We start from the raw sequence: 21,946 nt of genomic DNA, 5'->3' as shown, positions 1-21,946 counted from the left end.
CGCAGTTGTCAGAGCTGCAGACATGGGTTTTATAAAAGGGATTAGCTGGGCCTGGCAAAGGTCATCCCCGTGGCCACATAATTCTGTCCCTGCCTCCCATCACACATCTCTGGATTCGTGCAGGAGTCGCCCGGTCTGCAGGCATTCCCCGGTTTGTGCCCTGATTTCCCTGCAGTTCTAAAAGATGCAGGTACCGTGAGTAGTACACAATGCTAACTTCTCACCATTGCTTCCTTTTTAAAGTATCGGGATCCCAGGAGCCTGTGGCACTGAGCCATAGCAGTTCAAGTGGTGCCAAAATGCATTAATACTACAATGTGCATGCATCCATCGGCCTATCTATTACTGTAGGTCCACAATTTAAGAGGTTCGTTGTTTAGGCAGGAATAATTCTGGTTTGGAAATTACCCCCTGAACAATTGCTTCTTCTTTAATTCCTTTTTTCCTTTCAGAATTTGGAAATAATGAGTTAAAATTAATTGAACTGCAATGTTGTTGTTAATAGCTGTCTATTTATGTGAGATGCAGTTTGAAGCTATTTGTATGGACAGTTAGAGTATTGCAAGTTCCATTTATAAAGCAATACATGGGATTAATGGGTTGTTGTAGGTTTTTCGGGCTGTATGGCCATGTTCTAGAAGTACTCTTTCCTGATGTTTCACCTGCATCTGTGGCAGGCATCCTCAGAGGTTGTGACGTCTGTTGGAAACTAGGAAAATTGGTTTTATATATCTGTGGAAAGTTCAGGGTGGGAGAAAGAACTCTTGTCTGTTGGAACTAGGTATGTTTCAATTGTCCACCTTGATTAGCATTTGATGGCCTGACAGTTTTTAGGAGTGCCCTGTTATTACCCGGGGGAATTCTTGGTTGAGAGGTGATTAGTTGTTCCTGATTGTTTCTTGACTGGAGTTCCCCTGTGTTTGAGTTTTGTTTTTATTTACTGTTATAATTTTAGAATTTTTTAAAAACAGTAAATAACTAAAAACCTATTTAAAAAGTCTATTATCTTTTAGTTTTCACATGTAGGTATGCCATTGAATTTTGCCTCTATAATGTTGGAAACCACTTTGAGTTCCCTTAGAGGGAAGAAAAGCTGTATACACATGTAGTAAATGAATATAAATAAATAAATCTCAGTGATTGTTTGCCTTTCTGTTCCTGATACTAAGATGCTTTTCTCGTCAAATAAAGACAAAAAGATAAAGAGTAGTTTGATCAACAATGAAGTCGACTACCTGTTTGTTTTTGTAATGGCAGTGAATTACATCCTATCTAGGCTCCTGTAACAGTTTGCATAACAAATTCCTTTTACAATGTAACTTTCTGAACTGTTTCTTTTCTAATCTGTCAGTTGGATAATATTGTTATGCTTTCAGTAGTGTGTAGATATTGGCTGAGATAGCTAATACACGCATATCTATGCTGGTATTATAATTAGTTTGAAATTGCATCATATCACAGTTGTTTGAGGCTACATACAATGCAGTCGCTGTTGCGCGTTTTTGGTCAAAAGATATGTAGCTGCGTGTCCTCCTTCTATTTTTATCAGTTTTATACTAATTTATGCAATGCTTTTGATACAAAATAAAGAAAATATAACCTGTGTGGATGGGACCATAACTTAGTGCCAATGACTTGAGACAGAAGGCTTTTAGTTTTCTAGGTGTGTTTTATTTATTGAAAACCATTTTGGGAATGTGGACCTGGATGGGAACGATCCAGCTTATTTATTATTTATTTGACCATGTACTACACCTTTTCCTTTAGCTGAGTTTAGTACCCAAACCTGTGCTTTAGGATGCATCTACAATCTATATAAATAAAAATATTTGTGGGATTAACGTAACTCAAAAACCGCTGGACGAATTGACACCAAATTTGGACACAGTACACCTATCAGACCAACGAGTGACCATCACTCATAAAAACACTGGAAAACACAGCAGAAGAGACTTAAAAAACAAAACACATTACAGCACATGCACAAAACCCACATATATACACAAACACACATATATAAACATATTCATAAATATTCAGGAAAAACAAAATGCAAAGATACAGAATGGGGGACGCCTGGCTCGAGAGTAGTACGTGTGAAAAAGATCTTGGAGTCCTCATGGACAACAAGTTAAACATGAGCCAACAATGTGATGTGGCGGCAAAAAAAGCCAATGGGATGGAGACTAGGACGCAATGGAACAATGGCTTCAAATTACAAGAGAGGAGATTCCGTCTGAACATGAGGAAGAACTTCTTGACTGTGAGAGCCATTCAGCAGTGGAACTCTCTGCCCCGGAGTGTGGTGGAGGCTCCTTCTTTGGAAGCTTTTAAACAGAGGCTTGATTGCCCTCTTTTGGGGGTGATTTGAATGCAATATTCCTGCTTCTTGGCAGGGGGTTGGACTGGATGGCCCATGAGGTCTCTTCCAACTCTTTGATTCTATGATTCTATGATTCTATGATATACACACACATATACACATATATATGCACACAAAACACATATACACAGACTGGGCCACAGCAAAGCATGGCAGGGGATGGCTAGAGTCTAATAAATGAAATTTGATACTCATTCAATTGCTATGGTTCAGTGCTATGAAATCCTGGGATTTGTAGTTTGATGGGGCACCAGTATTCTGTGATAGAGCAGGTTAAAACCATAGTAAAATGCCAACTTGCATGATTCCAATAGCACTGAGGCAAGGCAGTTAAAGTGGGATAAAACAGCATTAAACGTACAGAATAGATCAGGCATGGGAAAACTTCGGCCCTCAAGGTGTTTTGAACTTCAACTCCCACCATTCCAAACAATTCCTAACAACTGGTAAGCTTCTAGGAGTTGTGGAAGTCCAAAAAACCTGGAGGGCCAAAGTTTGCCCATGCCATGCCTGGTATAGATGCACCCTTAGACACTTTAGACTCTTGTTGCAGTCTGTCTTGGAATACATTTCACATGAAATCATCATTTTGTTTAATGTATTGTCGAAGGCTTTCATGGCTGGAGTCACTGGGTTGTTGGAGGTTTTTTCAGGCTATATGGTGGGTATAAAAAAGGCAGTGCAGTTAGTATCTTCGGGAATTTTTGATTTGGAAGTGTTTGGAACAAAAAAAATAACCAGGTCTTCTTTTCAAAACTCCTGTAGCTTTGTTTCAGTGGGTTGCAAAAAGCCAAAGATGTATTGTGTTGCTATACTCAAGGACAGCAGTTGGGGCATCACCAAGGATATCAGGGAAGCACATTGTAGAACATGCATTTCCATGTAAAGCAGGGGGAAACTGCGGAGAGAAATCATAGGAGAGCCAGGATTGATTATTTTAGGTGGATTGCTGTGTACTACATTTCCGATTTCTAGGGATCTTAAAGCAAACTATGGAGTTTTCTTGGCAAGATTTGTTTAGAAGAGAAATACCTATGTCTTTCTCTAAGGCTGAGAGAGTGGGACTGGGTGGCCCCCTCACCCAGTGGCTTCCGTGGCTGAGTGGGAATTTGAGAGTTGTAATACTATTGTAGATTATGTATTCATTCAATTTATATACCACATTTGGAGTGTGGTAGAGTCTCGTTCTTTGGAGGATTTTAAACAGAGGCTGGATGGGCATCTGTTGAGAGTGCTTTGATTGTGTTTTCCTAGTTTGCAGAATGGGGTCGAACTGGATAGCCTTTGGGGGTCTTTTACAGTATAGATAAAAAGAAAACACAGCGGAAACTATTTATAGCACAAAAGTAAACAAGAATAAAAGATCATTTCAAAACTAAGCATAATAACTTGAAATGTTCAGCATCTCCAACAAAAGAACCATCTGCAACAACCAGTTCACAGGCAAGGACCTGACTAAATAAAACTATTACATTTAGATATCTTATATGGCACTTGGATTTCTGTTTTGCTCCCTCCCTCCCTCCCTCCCTTCTTTCTGAGAAAATAGTCATCCATGAAAGACACAAGTCATGCAAGCTAGGGTTTAATACCCTCAAAAGGAAGAATTGATATCTCCTTAGTTATGAGCAAAACACTCTCATTGGGCTGATGAGCTGAAAACATTTTTATCTCCCCATCAGTGATTCTTATGTAAGGTATTTATTTTTCCTTTCCCACTTTCTCTGTTGTTTTTCACTGTAGCTTTGTGGCCTCTCCAATTTCCATTGGGTGTCCTCTCCCCTCTTTCTCCTAATGGGATTATCCCGTGGTCTCAGCCTGGTTTGTCCTTTGTTGCCCTCCCAATTCTTGCTTTTTACTCTATGGGTCTTGGGGTGGTGGTGATGCTGGGGTGGGGAGGGGTTGCCTCCTTTTGTTCAATGCATATATCATAAACAGCCTGGCTCTTTGTTGGAGATGAGCATAGCCACTGAGCGGTCATCTCCCTTTGAGCTTCATCCTGACCCTGCTCTGACTGCTTTGACAGCCGGGTCAAGCTTAGGAGAAGAGCAAAGCAGCACTGCGCTTGTGCAGACCCAATTTCTGTGCTCCATCTAGTGGAGTCGGAGAAAAATACACAGGACGTACGTTGCTCATCTACTGGTGCAATAACAATATATATACAACTAGCTGTGCCCTGCCACGCGTTGCTGTGGCCTATAGTAAAACTTATCAAAGTTGAGGTAGATATCTGGACTATTATGAAAGAGAGGTCCCTACCTATTCCTTCCCCCCTTTCCTCCCCCTTTCTCTACTTTCTTCCTTCTCTACCTCTTTCTTTCTTTCCTTCTTTCACTACTTGGTTTCATCCTTCTCTCTTTCCTTCATTCCCTCCCCCTTTCTTCCTTTGCCTTTCTTCCCTCCCTGTTTGCTTCCTTCTTTCACTTTTTATTTCCTTTTATTTCACCACCATCATAACAATAACAATAATGCAATGCATTGCCTCTGGGACCTGACACCTCTCCCATTCCCCCTAAAAGGGTCTCAGAGGAACAATAGCATAATAATAATAATAATAGAAATAACAACCTTTACCCGCCACGTGTTGCTGTGGCCTATCTTCCCTCTTTCTCTCCTTCTTTCCCTCCCTCCCTCCCTCCCTCCCTCCTTCCTTCCTTCCTTCCCATCTTTCCTTCTCCTCTTCTTTCTCTCTCTTTCCTTCCTTCCCCCTTTTTCTTTCTCTTCTGCTGTCTCTCTTTTCTTTCCTTCCATCTTTCCTTTTCTTTCCTTTTCTTCTTTCTCTAACTTTCCTTCCTTCCCCCTTTTTCTTTACCTCCCTTTCTCTTTCTTCCTTCTTTCCTTCCTTCCTGTCTTTCCTAGATTTTGACAGGGCGGGAAGGGGCGGGGTGGGGTTTGGAGGTGGCCTGAAGTAAAAGGAGGTAAGATTGGGGCAGGGGAGTGATGGAGCGTGGGGTTGCGTGTGTGTGTGCGGCGGCGGGGGGAGTGATGGAGCCTGGGGTTGCGTGTGTGTGTGCGGCGGCAGGGGGAGTGGGGTTGCGTGTGTGTGTGCGGCGGCGGGGGGAGTGGGGTTGCGTGTGTGTGCGGCGGTGGGGGGAGTGATGGAGCATGGGGTTGCGTGTGTGTGTGCGGCGGCGGGGGGAGTGATGGAGCGTGGGGTTGCGTGTGTGTGTGCGGCAGGGTGTGTGTGTGTGCGGGAAGCGGCGCGGCGGGGCTTGGAGTGGGCATGGTTTCCGCAGAGGGAACGTTGGCCGGAAGGCCATGTGCGCGCGCGATGGAACTTGCGGCTGGGCGCCAATGCGCATGCTCAGTTGTTTTGCCGTTTTGTGAATGTGTTGTGTTGTTTTTCATTTTGAGTAGATATGTTTGTACCTTGTGGGTTGTGTTATGGGCACGGGGATTTTAGTTAAGTTTCGTTGGGGGATTTTTGAGTTTTGTTGTTTTGCCGTTTTGTGAGTGTGTTGTTGTGTTGTTTTTCATTTTGAGTAGATATGTTTGTACCTTGTGGGTTGTGTTATGGGCACGGGGATTTTAGTTAAGTTTCGTTGGGGGATTTTTGAGTTTTGTTGTTTTGCCGTTTTGTGAGTGTGTTGTTGTGTTGTTTTTCATTTTGAGTAGATATGTTTGTACCTTGTGGGTTGTGTTATGGGCACAGGGATTTTGGTTAAGTTTCGTTGGGGGATTTTTGAGTTTTGTTGTTTTGCCGTTTTGTGAGTGTGTTGTTGTGTTGTTTTTCATTTTGAGTAGATATGTTTGTACCTTGTGGGTTGTGTTATGGGCATGGGAATTTTGGTTAAGTTTCGTTGGGGGGTTTTTGAGTTTTGTTTCCTCGTTGGATGCCCCTAACAAATTTATATATATAGATAATAAAACATTCTTGCAGACGGCCAGTTTTCTCACACCAGAAACAACTTGCATTTTCTCAAGTTGCTCCTGATACGAAAAACATTATGTACAATCTGTTTCTGAATGATCAAGGGTGTGGAGAACAAGCCCTATGAGGAGCGGCTTAAGGAGCTGGGCATGTTTAGCCTGAAGAAGAGAAGGCTGAGAGGAGATATGATAGCCATGTATAAAGATGTGAGAGGAAGCCACAGGGAGGAGGGAGCAAGCCTGTTTTCTGCTTCCTTGGAGACTAGGACGCGGAACAATGGCTTCAAACTACAAGAGAGGAGATTCCATCTGAACATGAGGAAGAACTTCCTGACTGTGAGAGCCGTTCAGCAGTGGAACTCTCTGCCCTGGAGTGTGGTGGAGGCTCCTTCTTTGGAAGCTTTTAAACAGGGGCTGGATGGCCATCTGTCAGGGGTGATTTGAATGCAATATTCCTGCTTCTTGGCAGGGGGTTGGACTGGATGGCCCATGAGGTCTCTTCCAACTCTTTGATTCTATGATTTCGCAAGGAAGAGTGATGGTTTATGCTGCAATCTGTGACTTTAACCTTTTGACAGGATGTCTTACTGAGTGGAAGCTTGTTTTCTGCTGCTCCAGACCAGGACATGCATTCACATCCCCATTTACCCAAAGAGCTATTTAATTTGCATTATTTGAATACTTGCCCTGCCTTTGCTTGATTTGTCATGAGGTTTTCCATTTTATTGTAGGACCCCTTCTTGCACGCCCTCTCCTCCTTTCTTGTAGAAAGTGCTCTTGTGCCGGCAGGGCTGCTGACCGAAAGGTTGCCGGTTCAAATCCAGGGAGCAGGTTGAGCTCCCATCTGTCAGCCCCAGCTTCCCATGCGGGGAAATGAGATAAACCTCCCACAGGATGGTAACACATCCAGGCTTCTGCTGGGCAATGTCCTTGCAGACAGTCAATTCTCTCATACCAGAAGTGATTTGCAGTTTTTCAAGTTGCTTCTGACACAACACCCCCCCCCCCCCCAAAAAAAAAGCACAGATATATATAGGCATTTAACATTTTCAGAGAAATTTAGATATAAGGGAAGTACAAAGGCTTTCTTTGTTAGTGTTGTGTGTTCAAAATTTGAAAGTCTGCCCAGAATGGCAGAGGAATGGGCTCAATAGCCTTTGTAGTCTCTTCCAACGTTATGATTGTGTGATTCTAGAGAACAAACATACACTTTTCCTCCAGAGGCAGCAGTTAGCGGCTTTCTTGATCAGTCCTGTCTGGATTTTAGTCTGATCGTCAAATGAACTTTCCAAGATGTTGAACTCTGCCCAATGTATTCAAGGTTTTACATAGAACCTTTAAAGTTTGGAAAAAAGTCAGAGCTGATTTGCCATCAGCTCCGAAGGCATCGCTGTACTGAAAACCAGACCTTCTGGCTCTTAGTTTCTTCTCAAACCAGAGGCTGGGGATATTTTTGGCATAGGATGTACACAAACCCTGATTATATCTTGTCATACATCTTTTTCCCCAAGTAAATCTGACACTTCGCAGCAAGAGGTGCCCAAAGGCCAAATCTCATCAGGCTAACCTTTGCTGAAGAGCTTTACAGTCTAAAGATACAAGCCAAGAAGGTGAGGCTACGATAACAAGATAGGTAAGACAAGCAAGCATGGACAAACTTCGGCCCTCCAGGTGGTTTGGACTTCAACTCCCACAATTCCTAACAAACGGTGGCTGGGTTGTTGTGAATTTTCTGGGCTGTATGGCCATGTTCCAGAAGCATTCTCTTCTGACATTTCACCTGCATCTATGGCAGGCATCCTCAGAGGTTGTGAGGTCTGTTGGAAACTAGGAAAATGGGGTTTATATATTTGTGGAATGATGTCCAGGGTGGGAGAAAGAACTCTTGTCTGTTCGAGGTATGTGTGAATGTTTCAATTGGCCACCTTGATTAGCATTTAATGGCCCAGCAGTTGTCAAGGTCTGACTTCTTACTGCCTGAAGGAATCCATTGTTGGGAGGTGATTAGCTGGCCCTGATTGTTTCTTGTCTGAAATTCCCCTGTTTTTAAGTGTTGTTCTTTCTTTACTGATTTTAGAGTTTATGATTACTTTATGATTTTAGAGTTTTTTAAATACTTGTTCATTTTCTTCCTTTCTGTTGAAATTGTCCGCATGCTTGTGGATTTCAATGGCTTCTCTGTGTAGTCTGACATGATAGTTGTTGGAGTGGTCCAGCCGGTAGACTGTTAGGAATTGTGGGAGTTGGAGTCCAAAACACCTGGAGGATTGAAGTTTGCCCATGTCTGGAAAAGAGGAATGTTTGAAGTTTGAGGCATCCAAAGACATAAGACTTTAATTTAGGAAGGACTACTGGGCAATAAAACCAACTGCTGTAGCATGGAAGACTTGGGATCCATCTATAGGTAAAGGTTTTTCCCTGACATTAAGACCAGTCATGTCCGACTATGGGGATTGGGGCTCATCTCCATTTCTAAGCCAAAGAGCCAGCGTTGTCCATAGACACCTCCAAGGTCATGTGTCCAGCATGACTTCATAGAGTGCTGTTACCATTCCACCGTAGCGGTACCTATTGATCTACTCACATTTGCATGTTTTCGAACTGCTAGATTGGCAGAAGCTGAGGCTAACAGCGGGAGCTCACACCACTCCTTGGATTTGAACTGGCAACCTTTTGGTCAGCAAGTTCAGCAGCTCAGTGCTTTAACCCACTGCGCCACCAGGGACTCCTTATCTATGCTATAGAATTGATTATATAACATCAAGTCCTATCCATATGTCTGTAACCCTAGAACTGTAAAAGGCAGTATCTGAGAAATATATACAGTACGTATCAGTTCATGAAGCTAAACATTATGACAAGCACAGGACTGCTCATCTCAATGATTCAATCTGTTGTCACCACTATTTAAAACTGCAGCACTTCTAGACATTCAAGTCACTTTTTCAGAAATTTTGAAAAAGTAAAAAAATTCCAATAATTAAATATCTGTATTCAGTGGATTCATGAGAAAAAATCTAGCTCTCTAAACAAAGTTTTAATAACTTTATAATAATTATTTTATTTTTGTATCCCACCACCATCTCCCCGAAGGGACTCGGGTCAGCTTACATGGGAACTGAGCACAGTCAAACAGAAATTAAAATTCGTTGTTGTGTATTCATTCAGTTGCTTCCGAGTCTTCGTGACCTCGTGGATCAGCCCACGCAAGAGCTCCCTGTCGGCCATCACCACCCCCAGCTTCTTCAACGTCAAGCCAATCACTTCAAAGATACCATCCATCCATCTTGCCCTTGGTTGGCCCTTCTTCCTTTTTCCTTCCTTTTCCCCCAGCATCATCTTCTTTAAGCTTTCCTGTCTTCTCATGATGTGGCCAAAGTACTTCATTCTGGCCACTAATATCCTTCCCGCCAGTGAGCAGTCAGGCTTTATTTCCTGAAGTATGGACTGATTGGATCTTCTTGTGGTCCAAGGCACTCTCAGGATTTTCCTCCAACACCACGGTTCAAAAGCATCCATCTTCCTTCACTCAGCCTTCTCTATGGTCCAGCTCTCACGTCCATAAGTTACTACAGGGAATACCATTGCTTTAGACTATGCATATCTTCGTTGCCAGTGTGATGTCTGTACTCTTCAGTATTTTATCAAGATTGGTCATTGCTCTCTTCCCAAGAAGGAAACATCTTCTGATTTCCTGGCTGCAGTCCGCATCTGCAGTAATCTTTGCACCTAGAAATACAAAGTCTGTCACTGCCTCCACATTTTCTCCCTCTATCTGCCAGTTATCAATCAGCCTGGTTGCCATAATCTTGGTTTTTCTGATGTTTAACTGCAACTCAGCTTTTGCACTTTTTTCTTTCACCTTGGTTACAAGGCTCCTCAGCTCCTCCTCGCTTTCGGCCATCAAAGTGGTATCATCTGCACATCTAAAGTTGTTAATGTTTCTTCCATCAATTTTAACTGCAGCCTTGGATTTGTCAGGCCCAGCACATTGCATGATGTGTTCTGCATACAAGTTGAATAGGTTGGGTGAGAGATTAAAATATAACACAGTAAAAAGTTACAAATACAAAACATAATAAAAACAGAACTAACAATAACAACCAATAGCCGAACATAGTGGTCATATACTAAGCTAAGGGGCTAGGCAGGGGCTTGTGGAAAACAGTTGCAAGGACAGGGCTGATTAAAAAAAGTCAGATTATAAGTATGGGCTAGAAGGTCCAAGTCAATTAGTGCAAGGCAACTATAGGGCAGGGACAGTGGTAAAGTGCAGGAGCCATATAAGAAGTTATGACTGAAGGGACCAAAGTTATCTAGCGAACTGATTAATCAGAAGCGCATTGGAACTTTCATGTTTTTAGCTCTTTATGAAAAGTTGACATCTAATTTAATGTCCTTGGGGAGAGGGTTCCAGAGCTGGGGGGCACCACTGAGAAGGCCTTCTCCCTCGTCCCCACAAACCATGCTTGTGACGGAGGTGGGAGCGAGATAAGTGCCTCCCTAGAAGATCTTAGAGCTCACACAGGTTCATAGGGGAAGATGCAATCACGAAGATAGACTGGACCCGAACCGTTTAGGGCTTTGTAGATCATAACCTGCATCTTGAATTGGAACCGGAAGCTTACCGGCAGCCAGTGGAGCTCTTTTAACAGCGGGGTTGACCACTTCCTGTAGTTCACTCCAGTTAGTAGCCTGTTGTTGTTTTTGAGTCCTCAAACAATTAGGTAATGCAGAAAATCACCTTCTTGATATGCTGAACTGTCATTCTTTGTTTTTAAATCTTTTTAAAATGATTTGTAATTCTGTAGACAGCTTGATGCCATTTTAAACATAACTTTGTGTATGTTTTTAGCGACCTGCACTGTCAATTGCAATTTACATTATTTTGAATACTGACTTGTGTCCCAACTTTAAAAATAAGGTGGATATGGAAACATCAGGAGCCTCTGGTGGCACAGCTGGTTAAACCGCTGAGCTGCTGAACTTGCTGACCAAAAGGTCGGCAGTACGAATCCCGCCCTGAGTACCCCTAGGGGTTGAGAAGGATGGGGTAAAAATGTTCGAAATACATAATAAATAAATAGAGAGATATTGACAAGCTGGAATGTGTCCAGAGGAGGGCGACTAAAATGATCAAAGGTCTGGATCAAAGGTCTGGATCATCTTGTTCAGCCCTGTGAGGAGCGGCTTAAGGAGCTGGGCATGTTTAGCCTGAAGAAGAGAAGGCTGAGAGGAGATATGATAGCCATGTATAAATATGTGAGAGGAAGCCACAGGGAGGAGGGAGCAAGCTTGTTTTCTGCTTCCTTGGAGACTAGGACGCGGAACAATGGCTTCAAACTACAAGAGAGGAGATTCCATCTGAACACGAGGAAGAACTTCCTGACTGTGATAGCTGTTCAGCAGTGGAACTCTCTACCCCGGAGTGTGGTGGAGGCTCCTTCTTTGGAAGCTTTTAAACAGAGGCTGGATGGCCATCTGTCAGGGGTGATTTGAATGCAATATTCCTGCTTCTTGGCAGGGGGTTGGACTGGATGGCCCATGAGGTCGCTTCCAACTCTTTGATTCTATGATTCTATGATAAGTGAGTGTGGTGAGCTCCCACTGTTAGCCCCAGCTTCTACCAACCTAGCAGTTAGCAAACATGCAAATGTGAGTAGATCAATCAGTACTGCTTCAGCGGAAAGGTAACAGCACTCCATACAGTCATGCTGGGCACATGACTTTGAAGGCGTCTACGGATGATGCTGGCTCTTTGGCTTAGAAATTGAGATAAGCACCAACCTCCAGAGTCTGACATGAGTGGACTTAATGTCAGGGGAAAACCCTTACCTTTTTATAGAAACATCACAATCCCAAAGAAATATGATTACCCCTCTGCCAAGAAAATGCACCAATAGGGTCACCTTAGGACCTCTATAACTTGGAAACAACTTAAAGGCATATGGAAAATAATAGAATAGAAGGACAAGATGGACCTTGAGCTGTATTTGCTCTGCATGGCTTAGGATGACCCTATAAATGAGAGACCTTTGGGAACTCCAACTATCAACTGTATTTTTCAGGTCTTGCAAACTCAAGAGTCTTCTTGTCTGAATCAATGCATCTGTAATGTGTTCTTCCTCTTTTCTGACAGTCCTCCACTTGACTAAGAACTATCATTTTTGAAGTTAATGACGTCTTCTCATGATATTCCCAAAGCATGACAGCAGGCTAGATTTGCTCTCAGACTCATTCATTTGCCTCATTTGCTGACCATAGAACTCTTCTCCAACCCCATATTTCGAAAGAGTTTATTTTCTTCCTCATGTTTATCATTTCCAGCATTTTCCAGCTGCAGAATAAAACTGATGGATGGCTTGCTTTCTCTGCATCTTTTTACAGCGATGGCTTTGCTGTGTTATTATGCTGTTTTCACATTCTGCACCGTAGGCAGTTTCATGGCATTCGTTCACACAAAAAGTGTTGTACCTTGTCCAGTGGGGCCCTTGATATTTGCTGGGGTTTCATTGCAGGCTCCCCATGGATACCAAAAACCGTCATAGTAAAATGTTGTCCCTTATATAAAATGGCCAAAACAAGGTGTACTTTTGAGTTTTTTAAACCAAGCCGTGGATGCTTGAATCCATGGATATGAAGGGCCGACTGTAGTGATTTTCCAGCTGGAGAGCGTCCTTTTGGGAACAAACGAAGTGATGAAAGTTGAGACGCCTTTTAAAATAATTAGGATGGTGCCGGCTGGTAACACTATATTTTAAGGATCTATCAGCACTCCCTTTATAAACCTGTGTTTTGAGTGGATTGAAAGGTAATTGAGAAACTCCTCTCCCTGCTTTTAAATCATTAAAGGAAAACCTCTGACTGGACTTGTATAGTTGAGCAGAAGATGGATGGGTGGCTGACTATAGAAACTTGGAGATGTTCATCTTTTCCTCCCTTTTCCTTTTGCTCTGGTTGCCTCATTACACGCTGTGGGTAAAGAGGATACGGCAAGATAATTCTACCTGTATCTGTTTATTATAGGCATATTGCTTCCAAAGTTTTAATAATGGTTACAAAAAACAGTTTGTAGGATTGGTGGCTCCATCCTTAAGCACTGTCAGGCACAAAACCCATCCTTGTTCTTCCTTTGGCCCCAAGTTGTATCTAGGCTTATATTATCCTGAGTTTATCAGAAATAGTGTTGTGGGTTCCCCATTTTAAGCTTGATGTGTGCATGCAACCAGGCCCATAGCCAGGATTTTGATTCGGGGTGGGGGGGAGAGTTTGATTCGGGGGGGGGGGGGGGGTCAGGATCTATCCTAGCAAACCTTTTGTATTATTATCCCAATGCCCCCATGCATATGGGATATATTGAGCATGGTGATCAGATCATGATATGAATAAACATAACAGTTTAATTTTTTTGTCATGTCAGGAGCAACTTGAGAAACTGCAAGTCGCTTCTAGTGTGAGAGAATTGGCTGTCTGCAAGGATGTTGCCAAGGGGACACCCGGATGTTTTGATGTTTTATCATCCTTGTGGGAGGCTTCTCTCATGTCCCCGCATGAGGAGCTGGAGCTGACAGAGGGAGCTCATCCATGCTCCCCCCAGATTCGAACCTGCGACCTGTTGGTCTTCAGTCCTGTCGGCACAGGGGTTTAACCCATTGCGCCACCGGGGGCTCCAACAGTTTAAATAATGTACCAGTAAGGCCTTCTCGTGGACCACTCTGAGAACTTGGGGGGGGGGGGGGCTGAAGCCCTTCAAGCGCCCCCCCCCCCCACTTACGGGCCTGCATGCAACAAAATGAAGAACCTTTCAGAAGATTAAAAAATGAAAATCTAAATACATTAAACTGTTGCTATTTTTGTTTATATCTGTATTATCTTGTGGTATCGAATTGTTGCCAGTGTAAGCCGCCCTGAGTTGAGAAGGGCAAGATAAAAATGATGGAAATAATAATTAATAATAATAATAATAAATAAGGCCAGCACATAGGGAGCAATTATGCAGAGTACAGTTGTTGCTGCGTGCCTTCAATTCATTGCAACCTTAAGGTGAAACTATCATGGGTTTTTCTTGGCAAAATGAGTTCAGAGGTTGGCTTTTCCTTCCTCTGAAGCTGGCTTCCCAAAATCATCCAATGACGGAGGAAAGACCAGTGCTCAGATCATTATACAACACCACTTCTTTGTTGGTGTAATACCCATGTCTAAGTTTGTTTATGTGTGTACTTTCTTGGTCATTTCGTGGCAAACACCACCAATTCTTGGTTGCATGAGTAAACTTCTGTAGATGCAACCCTGGGCAACGTCCTTGCAGACGGCCAATTCTCTCACACCAGAAGCAACTTACAGTTTCTCAAGTTGCTCCTGACATGAAAACAAAGTGTCAGTGCTGTACCTTAACTCTTATCAAAAGAGGAACTATCCTCATGTTTGAGTAGAGTGGCAAATAGAAAGAGCTTTGTCCATCCTGGGAAACTCTAAAACAGTGATTCTCAACCTTCCTAATGCCACGATCCCTTAATACGCTTCCTCATGTTATGGTGACCCCCAACCATAAAATTAGTTTCACTGGTGGGATTGGGGGAGGGTATTGATTTTGTCCTGTGGGAGTTGTAGTTGCTGGGATTTATAGTTTACCTACAATCAAAGAGCATTCTGAACTCCACCAACGATGGAATTGAATCAAAGTTGGCACATAGAACTCCCATGACCAACAGAAAATACTGGAAGGGTTTGGTGGGCATTGACCTTGAGTTTTGGAGTTGTAGTTCACCTATCTCCAGAGAGCACTGTGGACTCAAACAATGATCATTCTGGACCAAACTTGGCATAAATCCTCAATATGCCCAAATGTAAACACTAGTGGAGTTTGGGGGAAATAGACCTTGACATTTGGGAGTTGTAGTTGCTGGGATTTATAGTTCACCTACAATCAAAGAGCATTCTGAACACTACCAACAATTGAATTGGGCCAAACTTCTCACACAGAACTTCCATGACCAACAGAAAATACTGTGGTCTTTGGTGACCCCTCTGACACCCCCTCGTGACCCCTCCAGGGATCCCGACCCCCAGGTTGAGAAACACTGCTCTAAAAGAAACAACAATGTTCTCCCCTCTCTCCATTGTGACACCATTTCTTGCCTTTCTGAATGCTTGGGTTGGGAGATGGTGATGGTGGCCAGGTGCAGCTGACCCCGTGAGTTGGCTTGGTACTTTCCCCTCTCCAGAATGACTTATCCACAGGTTATACAAAAAATACATAATTTTGGTTTCCAAACCTGCCCTCAACTTATGCAAGAGTATATACCGTTCATGAGTATATATAGTAATTGTAGCAGGCATGCCATAGTATGTTACCCCCCCCCCCCCCATTTTTGGCACACTTCTCAACCAAAGCAGAGAACTGGGCATAGCGGGAGACACTTGATCATTTGCAGTCGGTCTTACAGAACCAGCCATTCATTCCATACTGTAGACTCGGTTAATTATTTACCCCTCCATCACCCTGTGTGCTGTGTTTATGCGTGTTCCCATATGTCACTCCTGGCTCAGCATTGTCCATCTGTCAGTCCCGCGATAAGAGCTGTAGTGACGGGCAGACTTTTATGGCTTGTCTCTATTGCAGCGTTACAGGGAGAGATACAATAAATAGGCTGTGCTTTCATGTCAAGGTTTCACCAAAGCCTTTTGTTCTGGCTGATTTCTTTGGGGGTGGTGCAGAAATGTTGCATGGCTGAGTTGGAGAGTCCCTTGGCTTTTCGTTTAATAAGCAAACCTATATTTTGTTTTCCTCTTACACTCAGCCTTCCATCATGGTTGGCATACAGGGCCCCAAATGAAAGTGAAAAACTGCAAGTAAAGAAATACCCCTTTTATGCAAAAGAACACATCCAGGAATGTCTAGGTCTATGAACAATCTCTGCTGTACTTTAACCATAACATTGCAATTTTTGTGATTTTCTTCCTTTTTTTCCATGTCAGAAGTGATTTGAGAAACTGCAAGTCGCTTCTGGTGTGAGAGAATTGTCCATCTGCAACAACGTTGCCCAGGGGACACCTGGATGTTTAATACTTTACTATCCTGTGGGGGGCATCTCTCATATCACTGCCTAGGAAGCTAGAGCTGATAGACGGGAGCTCACACCGCTCCCCGGATTCAAACCGCCGATGTGTCAGTCAGCAGTCTTGCCAGTTTAACCCATTGCACCACAGGAGGCTCCATAGCACTGCATTGGAGAACCTAGAGATTGCTAGAGGGGTGTTCTATCTGGAAATCAGCATCATTGGAGATAGTTGACCATTAAGTCATACTGGAGGACATAGGAATTCCCAGAATTTTTAAAAATCAAATCCCTGAATAATCACCAAAATCTAAACCACAATATGTAGGGGTGGCTATATGCCCATCCTCAGATGCGAAACCTCTGGCCAGATTTAAAAGACCATTTGAAACTGCATTATATGGTCAGTGTATACCTATATAATGCAGTTTAACTGAATCTACAGTGATCACATATTTCAGTTTCAAACTGTGTCAAATAGCAGTGTAGATCCAGCCTACGTTACATTTTCCTTTCCTTTTTAAACTCAGTGACACACTTTCACAATTTTAAACTTGATGTAATGGTTGTATGAGCTTCCCTCTTTTGATAGTTATGAGGGGCAGGTAATAGTTGGGCAGTTATATACGTAGTAAGTTTTTTAGGTGATCATTTCGACAATAACAACAACAAACAGGTTTTGAGTGGAGAGAGAATGAGATATGGCATTTTGTCAGGCTTCTGGTTAAACCACTGAGCTGTTGAACTTGCTGACCGAAAGGTTGGTGGTTTGAATCCAGGGAGTGGGGTGAGCTTCCGCTGTTAGGTCCAGCTTCTGCCAAACTAGTAGTATGAAAACATGCAAATATGAGTAGGGTACCGTTTCTGCAGGAAGGTAACGGCACTCCATGCAGTCATGATGGCCATATGACCTTGGAGGCATCTATGGACAATATCGGCTCTTAGAAATGGAGAGGAGCACTTAATGCAGTGGTTCTCAATCTTCCAAATGCTGCGACCTTTAATACAGTTCCTTATGTTGTGGTGACCCCTAATCATAAAATTATTTCCGTTGTTACTTCATAATTGCAATCTTACTCCAATTAAGAATCATAATGTAAATATCTGATATGCAGGATGTAATTTCATTCACTGGACCAAATTCAGCACAAATATCCAATACGCCCAAATTTGGATACCGATGAGGTGGGGAGGGATTGATTTTGTCATCTGGGAGTTGTAGTTGATGGGATGTATAGTTCACCTACAGTCAAAGAGCATTCTGAACTCCACCAATGATGGAATGGAACCAAACTTGGCACACAGAACTCCGATGACCAACAGAAAATACTGGAAGGGTTTGTTGACCCTGAGTTTTGGAGTTGTAGTTCACTTGCATCCAGAGAGCACTGTGGACTCCAAGAATGATGGATCTGGACCAAACTTGGCACGAATACACAATATGCCCAAATGTGAACACTGGTGGAGTTTGCGGAAAATAGACCTTGACATTTGGGAGTTGTAGTTGCTGAGATGTATAGTTCACCTACAATCAAAGAGCATTCTGAACTCCACCAATGATAGAATTGGGCCAAACTTTCCACACAGAAGCCCCATGACCAACAGAAAATACAGTGTTTTCTGATGGTCTCTGGCGACCCCTCTGACACCCCCTCGTGGCCCCCAGGTTGAGAAACACTGACCTAATGTCAGGAGAAACCTTTACCTTTACCTTACATTGATTGAACAGCATTATATGAGTCTACATTGACCAGATGCTGCGGCTTCAAACTGTGTTATATGGCAGTGTGGATGGTACCTGTGAATGGTCAGTAGTATGGCTTTGCAAAAGGACAAAATTACTTCTCCAAATAGGAATCCTCCCTGAAATGTTCTCTTGGTTTCCCATTTTTTTACATTGCAGTGAGTGAGACATTGAAAATTATGAGCACCTAGAACTCTTATCTTTGCTGTGTTTTCATTCGTAATGTTGTCTGGCCTTTTTACGTGCAAATTTAGGGATTGCAGAAAAATTTCATTATTGTAGATGGGAAAAAATTTGGAAGAGGAGTGCTATCATATGGTCACTACCTCCTATAGATACACCCCTGGGCACATACAAAATGAAATGTTCATGCACATTATATGGCATAAAGGGATAAAGGATGGGATTTATAGTGTATCCCATAGAGTATCTGTGCAACTGCTATCCACCCAGTGAGATTTTAGGCTGAGCTGATTATACAGGTCTGCAATGAAATTCTTGTTTCCAATACTGAAGTTGTTTCGTAAACGATTTTTACATGTTTAATGTGAAATACACAATTTAAAAAATCACTGTACACAGAGGGTTTTTTTCTAATTCAGTTGTTACTTCATTTTGACTAAGTGCTGACCCTGATGTTCTAGTGTGATATCTTTTAGTGCTTTTGAACAGATCTGCTAATTAAAGTGTTTTTAAAGTCTGTTGATAGACTTTAATGCCTTTTGTACTGTTTGCTCTTTACTCCAAAAGGAAAACATCGGAGCAGGTGGTTGAAAAAGGATTATATGTGATGGAGCGTTTTGGGGTTTAGAATAATAATAATAATAATGCCAAATATATATTAAAACAGCCTACACTTAAAGAAAAATATTTTATGACCCTCAATTAGTTAGGAAAACAGGTGTTGAGTGGGGAGAGAATGGTGATGTGAAATATCTCTTGAGTTGTAATTTTTGAAATGGTGTTGAGGAAAAACAACAACCTCATTTCAATGGAAATTAAATGTCCTTCCTATTCTGTCCGCAGGTAGACCCCTTCCGTTCCTGGTCCTTTATCCAAAGGGATGGAAAATTCTTCTGTGGCGTCTGCCTCATCCGAGGCAGGGAGTAACCGTTCGCAGGAGATCGAGGAGCTGGAGCGCTTCATCGACAGCTACGTTTTGGAGTACCAAGTCCAAGGCTTGCTAACCGACAAGACGGAAGGAGACGGGGAGAGCGAGAAAACGCAGTCAAACGTCTCCCAGGTTGGCACAGGATGGGGTTTTGCTTTTGCTTTCATGTCAGATTTCTTTCAGTTTTCATCACCCTTAACAACAACAATAATTTCTTACCTGTCTGAAGCAGGGAAGGACAGATCAACATTTGAGATTGTGTGCCTTTGAATTGTCAATCTGACGACCCTATCATAAGGTTTCCTTGGCAAGACTTGTTCAGAGGAAGATTGCCTTGCCTTCTTCTGAGGCTGAGGCCCCTTCTACACTGTCAGAAAAAGTCCAGATTATCTGCTTTGAACTGGATTATATGGTAGTGTAGACTCCTATAATCCAGCAGATAATGTTGATTATCTGCATTGATCATCAGGATTATATGGCAGTGTAGAAGAGACCTTAGAGAATGTGATTGGTCATTCGGTGGGTTTTCAGGGCTGAATGTGGATTTGAACTAGTCTCCAGAGTCTTAGGGTGAATCTACTCTGTAGAATGAATGTAGTGTGACACTATTGCACTTCAGAGTAGGATCCCCTCAGACACCACACAGTTGAGTTAAAATAGCAAGCAGTTTATTGAAGGTAATAAAAGCCAAAGCAATAAAAAGTAATCCACAGTAAAAAAAAAAAAAAGAAAAGAAGGTAAATCCCATTGATTAGGAAGAAAAAAAGGAGCAATTAGTCCAAAGAGAAATAACCCAAAGAAGTCCATGAAACTAGAGGCTTGATTTCAGAGGCAAAATAGCAGCAAAGGCACTTAACACAGGAATCAAACATGCCAGGAACTTGGCATGAAGAACTTACCATGAATCCAACATTGCTTCATCTGAAGCTAGACTCAGTACTTGGCACTTATAGTCCTCCTTTGTTTCCCAAACAGCTAAGAACGGATTTTTCCTTAACTTTGGTTTTACTTCTAGCTTCTGCTCTAATCTGGCTGAGTGCCTCAATTTCTGATTTGTTTGTCTTTGTTGGCTAAAAGCACTTCTTCTTCTTTTTATTATTATACTTTATTTGTACCCCGCTAGCATCTCCCGAAGGACTTGATGCGGCTTACAAAGGCCAAGACCTCAATACAGAACACAACAATACACTTAAAGCAAATTAAAACAATTAAAGCAATATTAAAACAACGAAACCACCGTCAATAAACATACATCAAACAAGATAAAACTAGGCCGGGCCAGAGTAAAGGGTACAGGATTAAAAAGTGCTGATGTGACAGGTGATATGTAGGGATTATAAGGCAAGTGCAGTGTGCAGCAATCTTAATTCTAATAAAATGCTTCTGGGACTTGGTATAGGAGATTTCCTAATCGGGGAAGGCACATCGGAACAGCCAGGTCTTCAAATTCTTTCTGAAGACTGCCAATGTAGGGGCCTGTCTAAGATCTTTGGAGAGAGTGTTCCAGAGACGGGGGGCCACCACGGAAAACGCCCTGTCTCGTGTCTCCACCAAGCGTGCTTGCGACACAGGCGGGATCATGAGCAGGGCCTCTTTTCTGTTCGAGGCTTCATTAAAATCTGCCCCTGGAGATAACTGACCAGGGGATTGTGGCGCAGAGCCTTTCCCTGATTCAAGACCTTGAAAATCCCTTTGCAGCAATACGGGCCTCTCTAACCCATCAACTGAAGTGCATTCAGGCCCCACTTCTTTAAAACCAGAACTAGGAAACAGACCATCATCCCCATTCCCTTCAGGAACATCTTCATGGAAATCATTTCCATTCCCATCAGAAGAATCAACTTGAACATGAACAACATTGTCATTCCCATCATCCAAAGCAACCTGATCATTAGACACAACATTGCTATTCCCATCATCCAAGCAACCTGATCATTAGACACAATCACAGGCCGAACAGGCTGACATACAACAGACACTCCCTTAACTGCTATGGTTCAGTGCTATGGGAACATGGGAGTTGTGGTTTTACAAGATCCTTCTCTGCCAAAGAATGCTGGTTCCTCCCCAGTTACAACTCCCAAGATTCCATAACATTGAGCTCTGGTGCTAAATATGTGTAATCCAGATTACTTTTGCTGGTGTAGACAAGCCTTCGTCTCAAGACCAGAAGACAATTCTCCTTCTGAAATCATTCTACACCTCTGATGCTCATTGTTAACATCAGCATCCCCTCAAACCAGTGACTTCCCATAAGTGCCTTAATGTTTCCATCTTTTTATAGTGGACAGCTGACTGTAATGAACAGATAGAGGGCACTGGTTCATCCTCCAGAGGCAGGGGCATAGCACCTCCGCATCACAACCAGGTAAGGTGCATGAGATATCCCCACCAGAAATGAGCATGCTTCGTGATGGTGTCTTGTGTGTTTCCACCAGCATGCAAACCTCAAGGTTCGTACTGATGCCTTGACCTCCTTGACATGAAACTGAACAATTACCGTATGCTGATTGAGGCCATTAGTCCATCTTGGCCAAAAGTCTCAACTTTGCAATGATTTTTTTTTTTGTAGTTCCAAGCAGAATCCATGCCTAGCTCTACATGGAGATCCCTGGCTGTCCAATTAATCTCCCACCCAAGTATTAACCAAACTTGATATTTTTTAGGTTCCAAAATCAGATGTGATCAGATGTGTTCAGGGTGGCACTGCTTCAAGGAAGGATTTGTGAGCATGATGTTTGGTCACATATATTTATTTACCCTATTTATACCTTGCCTTT

The 21,946-nt window shown here is 42.7% G+C and overlaps 1 protein-coding gene across 6 annotated transcripts in view; it reads left to right on the top strand.

The window, feature by feature from the left end:
* Window positions 1-21,946, top strand: part of CTIF (cap binding complex dependent translation initiation factor) — a 206,806-nt gene that overhangs the window by 45,717 nt on the left and 139,143 nt on the right. For 4 of the 6 annotated variants that reach the window (XM_060761238.2, XM_060761237.2, XM_060761234.2 and 1 more), the window contains exons 2-3: window positions 19,082-19,298; window positions 21,451-21,534. In XM_060761238.2, the coding sequence (XP_060617221.2) occupies window positions 19,119-19,298; window positions 21,451-21,534 (264 nt within the window). In that variant the 5' untranslated portion in view covers window positions 19,082-19,118. The remainder of the gene's footprint in view (window positions 1-19,081; window positions 19,299-21,450; window positions 21,535-21,946) is intronic. The other 2 variants (XM_060761239.2, XM_060761236.2) reach the window with 1 other exon arrangement.

Source organism: Anolis sagrei, chromosome 2 (assembly GCF_037176765.1).
Source record: "Anolis sagrei isolate rAnoSag1 chromosome 2, rAnoSag1.mat, whole genome shotgun sequence".
Taxonomy (NCBI): domain Eukaryota; kingdom Metazoa; phylum Chordata; class Lepidosauria; order Squamata; family Dactyloidae; genus Anolis; species Anolis sagrei.
Note: the sequence above shows the minus strand (reverse complement) of the source record. Positions and strands in the feature narration are given on the sequence as shown.